The 5546-nt window shown below is 32.5% G+C and overlaps 1 protein-coding gene across 2 annotated transcripts; it reads right to left on the bottom strand.

The window, feature by feature from the left end:
• Positions 1–576: 576 nt before the first annotated feature.
• Positions 577–3814, bottom strand: LOC106471774 (transcription factor MafG-like). 2 transcript variants are annotated; one of them, XM_013932398.2, is made up of 2 exons: positions 3601–3814; positions 577–1357 (listed from the first exon to the last, which is right to left on the bottom strand). In XM_013932398.2, the coding sequence occupies exons 1-2, from the start codon at positions 3619–3621 to the stop codon at positions 953–955; spliced, it is 426 nt and encodes a 141-aa protein (XP_013787852.1). In that variant the 5' UTR covers positions 3622–3814; the 3' UTR covers positions 577–952. The 2 variants fall into 2 exon arrangements, with proteins under 2 accessions (XP_013787852.1, XP_013787851.1); XM_013932397.2 differs by lacking the exon at positions 3601–3814 and adding an exon at positions 3387–3556.
• Positions 3815–5546: the final 1732 nt, after the last annotated feature.

Below are 5546 nucleotides of genomic sequence, written 5' to 3'. Positions count from 1 at the left end.
CTTTTGTTATAACTGCAATATTTTCAGACATTCCAAATGTCCATAATGTACAGTAAATATCTCATCATATTACAGTTATGTACCTCAGATAAACTGCATTTGTTTTTAAACTTAAAATTACAAATTCAGTAGTAGTGCCTTTTCTTTATTTAATAAGAAATCGGTATTGTTGCTGTGGGTTTTTTTTTATATTTTCCATTGCATGGGTTTATAAGGGTTTATCATGGGTTGAAACCTCACAAAATCACGACAGATCAGAAGCAAAAAAGGAATGTTTTATACCAAGAATTTTGCTTCCGAAAGGAAACTTGTTTCCTCCACCGAAACCCACAGACCGTCTTTATCAACAATCACATAAATCAATCAATTATTAAATTGTAATAAAATATTAGTCATGTTCCACCATCTGATACTTCTAGTCTTGCTGCACGTAGCCCAGTGTGATACAAGTTACACATCTTATCAACTGGTAGATCTAATGAAATAATCAACCCTTAAACATATGAGGCATTCTTTCTTGGTCAAACCAAATCACCTTCTACTTAACATTCAAGTAACAAACAAAAATGACACATCTATAGTAATAAACATTTCTTTAATGAGACACAGTCTAAACTAAAGGGATATTTCCCTGTTTACATTAATCTAGTAACTTGATGTCTTGTTTAACAGATAAAATACTTTGTGAAACACTATATTGAGAGTTAAAAACAAATAATATTCTCCAAAGAAAAGTGTTTTACTAAAAACATACAAAATTATCAAAAATACTTTTTTATCTGTGAATTATAGCTATTACATTACCAGAGATCCTCTGGTTGACCTTTATTATAACCCACTAAAAACCGAGATATAATCATATAATAAAATGTTTTAAAACATTCAGCAGATAGCGATAAAAATGTTGTATAAAAATATGTATGAAAAGAATAAAATGCCATTTCAAACAAAATCATACTTCAGCTTCAAAATGAAACTCTAACTCCTTAGGTATTGATATGTTCTGTTGCTGAGCAAAGTGTTTAAGCTCTTCATATTTCTCACGTATATTATCTATATCTTCCTGAATTTTTTTATTTTCTTCTTTTAGTTTGGTGATTTCAATAAATGTGTCATTTTTGTCTTGCTGCAATTCATCATTATGTTCCATTCGTTTATTACGACAGCTAGCTGCGTAACCTCGATTCTTTAGTGTTCTTCGACGCTGCTTCATTTTCGTAATTTCTGCACGACTTAAACCACACATCTTAAGATGGCAATTCAGTTCTCTTACAGAAAATCTAATAAGTTCATCATCATTAATTGATTTCCTCCTCATTCTGCTACTGCTGCTCTCAGTCCTGTGATCAATGTCTTCCTTTTAAAGAACAGCAAGCAAAGTCACGTATATACATTACAATAAAATATTTTCACAGATACTTATTAATATTTCATTATTAACAAAGAAAAACTTTAATAACATAATGTTTATACTTATACATGGTTTATATTACAGAAGAATTAGACACAAAAGATGCTTAGATCATTAGCTAGTGAGCTATCTGGTTAATTAGTAGTGTAAAATGGTTGGAAAAGTAAACTACAACATTGGTAGTAAATTGTTTATGACTTGGGATCCCAGATTCAGACATCTTTTATATACATATATATTTTTTTTATAGTTTTCACCTTATGGAATGGTTTGTTTAACAACATGACGTGTGCTGTTAATTTAACTTTTTGTTGCATAAGCTACAAGTATAAGAAAGGTTTTGGATTCATTACATAAGTCAGTAACTACTACTCATTTGGAGTAATTTTGTTTTCAGCTCCTTTGTATAAGAAAGAGCACCGACTTGTTTGAAAGGGTTCATTCAAAGGAGGAGCTATGAGCTGTAGGATAATTCCAGAGTTGTTATATGAGGATAGGTTGAAATCTCTTAATTTGTTCTCCCTTGAGAATAGAATGGTCAGGGGTGATCTGATTGAGATATTCCAAACTAAGGGAATTAATAAAATTGAGGCATCAAATATTTTTTTCATGTTTAATTCTATGGGCAATAGGACAAGAAGTCACAAATTTAAGGTTTGGAATGTTCAGATACATCTGTCATACAGTATTATCTCCCCAACAGGATGATAAATCTGTGGAATAAACTGCTATTTAGAGTATTAGTGGATAGATGTTTAAGAAAGAGATTGGTGATTATTTGGAAAGATTAGGACTAGATTTAGCTATTAGTTTTCTTTCTGTTGAAGACTGTTAGAAGTCGAGGAATCCTTAATGGGTCAGATGTCCTCTTCATGCCCATGATTCCACATGTTGTTTACTTTAGCTGTTTCCATTGGTGGGTGTTAGATGGCTTCAGTTGGCTGAATTACTTTCACTATTTTACTAGCTATAATATTTTTTGTGTACATTCTTTATGATAAACAGTTTGTCTTATGTAACTGACAATGATACATTATAACTTATGTGTAGGTTTCATTTGGAGTATTGTGTTCAGTTTTGTCTTTTGGGCTCCTAGCTTTAAGAAGGACACTAAATTATTGGAAAGAGTTAAAAGAAGGGTTATTCGGATGACACCTGGGATGGAAAGATTATCATACAAGGACAGATTAAAATCTCTAAAGTTGTTTTCTCATGAAGAAAGAAGAATTAGAGGGGATTGTTAAGGAAACTGATAGTGTATCATGTTTTTTGTACTTAATGATGAAAACAGTACAATAAGGAGAAACAATGTTAAGATTTGGAAGACACGCCAGGCTAAAGTTAAGACACTAAGTTTTATCTAACATGGTGACTGGTTTATGGAAATTTGTTTCCATCAGAAATAGTGGAGACTAGTGCTGTACTAAAGTTCAAGAAGAGAATAAAAAAATTTTTGAGAAAAAAAAAAGGATTTATCTTTTTACTTCATCCAAATGGTGGATGTGCATGGGGCAACTTTGAAAGGTCAAATTGCCCCTTGTTATCCATATGTTAACTTGGAGTTAGAACCAAAAATACCAACAGCAAAAGTATCCAACTGATGGAACAATGCATTCTTTATCTTTATAATAACATAAGAAAGATGTATTTAACTAGCTATACTCATTACTGGGATCAACCCAGTTTTAATCTAAGTAGATAGCTTGTTTTGATCAGAAGTTAATATTAATTACTAATATCAATTGGTTTACCACAGACATAATTAGTGTCATGGAAGCTACAAGTACAACATAAGTAGTGTATGGTATAGGCCTAGCTACTGATTAATTCAATATATGCATGTTTTTGAGAATCACGATAATGACATTAATGATTAATGTGGTGTTATACTTATAGCATTATTAATATCATAATGTACAAGTATCGTTAAAAATATTAATACTACTAACAAAATTTGTTAGGCGTTTAGACTAACCTTAGCATAAAAATTCATGCCCATTGTCAAGGTATATGATCAATGTAAACGTAGCTTCGTAAGACGTACAGAGACAGCGGGGATGAATGTTATACTAAGACTAAACTAAATAAGTTAGTCTAACACGTAACAGTTACTCAGCACTCTTGATCCTGGTTGTAGTAGTACTAGCAGTAGCGGTATTCAGTAATACTAATATTATAGTAATAATTACCACCGTCGTCAAATTTTGCATTCTTTTGTTGACCTATTTTCGTCTACAAGCATCTTCCATCATGATTTTCGAAGCTTTAATCAGTATTAACTATATTATAACTTTGCTAGTCACTTAATTATACCTAATCAAACATCTTATTTAATCTTAAATTTAATTTCCTAAGTAACAAACTCACGTAAACACACGAACTTGGCAATACAATTATCATAAGGCTCCCTCTGCACGACACAAGTCTAATTAAAAAATAACACCTATCGTTCAGGTTTTTTGAAAGAAAAAATTAAACTATCTATTTGCAACTGCGTTAAACTCAACAGCTGCTCATTACGAAAGTCAGATTATAATGCACTTTTTATTTTTCATATTCCTCTTCATTAGTCTATCACAGATTTTATATCACAGACGTTTAAAAATAACATTTCAGATCTATCTTATGTCTGTCAGAAGACCCTATACAAGGGGTTTTTCGTTCAATACCACAACTTGTCAGCTAGGCTGGGCCAAGTGGGCAACCAAAAGTCAATCTAACGTGAAATTTTATATGCGGTACGAAATCTGGTGGAGGAATAAAACCAATGGGTCTGTGGTATTCTAAGGTGAACTGATTACCTTTTAACTAAGAATAGCAGTAACAATAACAAAAAGAAAGGCGAAATATGTGATGTAGACTTCAAATTGAATTTTCAACTTTGACCGACTTGAAGAAAGAGACTGAAGAAGGTGTAAAGAAAAAGTGGAAGATATTGCTACGACAGCGGAAGTCACGTGACGCTGCTAGCGCATTAGCCCTGGTGACGTTTGCGAGGAGTTTCTCGAATGATCATGAATTTCCTAGTGCGTTCGAGACGCCCTTTTCTTTAGTATATAAGCCTGGCAGAGAAGCCAGCGATAGAAAAACATCAGAATAGGAAAGATATCCAGGACCGTCAATGAAGGAAAGTAAGCACATTTCACTTCTTATAACCAACTTTAACTACACATAATGACACTAAACATACTACACATCAACATACAAGGTGGTCTAGCACACAAAAAATACGAACTAAATGAATTGATTAAAAAACACAACATTAATGTAATTAGTATACAAGAAACACTACTGACGGAAGGCTCACATTTTAACATACCACGATTTAAATCAATACATAGATATAAAACAACTGGTACACGAGGGACAAGCTTATTATACAAAACAGAACTACATGTAACAATACCACAAATAAACATAAAATCCTAAAACGAAATTATTTTATGTAATATCCACACTAACAGGACACCAGCAACAACCCTAGTAAGTATATACGTTTCACCTAAAGACAAACCAGACATTCAAACATTAAACTCGATTTACTCACAGTTACCGAAAACAATAATAATAGGTGACTTAAACAGCAAACACGTAGATTTTAATTGTAGAAAGGCCAAAAGGAACGGAGCAATTCTAAATAATTTTATAATCAATAACGACCTAACAACTATCAACGACACAACAATGACACACAAAGGATCACAAGACATTCACGATTTAGCTATTTTTCCCAACAAACTCGTAGGTCACACCAGCAACTTTAAAGTACTCCCTAACATAGGTAGTGACCATGATCCGATAAGTTTTACACTATACTCACGTAATAGAAACACCCCAAGTCTTCAATCCATCATTTACGAATATTCACCAACAGACTGGGTCAGATTTAATAACCTAATATGTAACAATATTCCAAATATCGAGACGAATATCACATCAGAAACAGATAGTGACAACTACGTCAACACATTAACAACAACAATTAAAAAAGCAATAGAAAGTATCATACCCTCCAAAGTTAGAAACACAAATCCTAGTCACTGGAAATTAACACCAGAAATTTTAAAATAAATCTCCGAACTTAGGAAACTAAGAAGGACATTTATACGTACGCGAGACAAACTAACTAAACGCC

This window comes from Limulus polyphemus, unplaced genomic scaffold (assembly GCF_000517525.1).
Source record: "Limulus polyphemus unplaced genomic scaffold, Limulus_polyphemus-2.1.2 Scaffold4849, whole genome shotgun sequence".
Lineage (NCBI taxonomy): Eukaryota > Metazoa > Arthropoda > Merostomata > Xiphosura > Limulidae > Limulus > Limulus polyphemus.
This window is presented reverse-complemented; position numbering and strand designations above follow the sequence as displayed.

Bases quoted from the DNA above. Each gene is read 5' to 3' on its own strand.
- LOC106471774 (XM_013932397.2), bottom strand. From the start codon at position 3,410: ATGGGCATGAATTTTTATGCTAAG. The intron at 1,358-3,386 runs GTTAGTCTAAAC...GTTCTTTAAAAG, and splicing joins GCATGAATTTTTATGCTAAG to GAAGACATTGATCACAGGAC.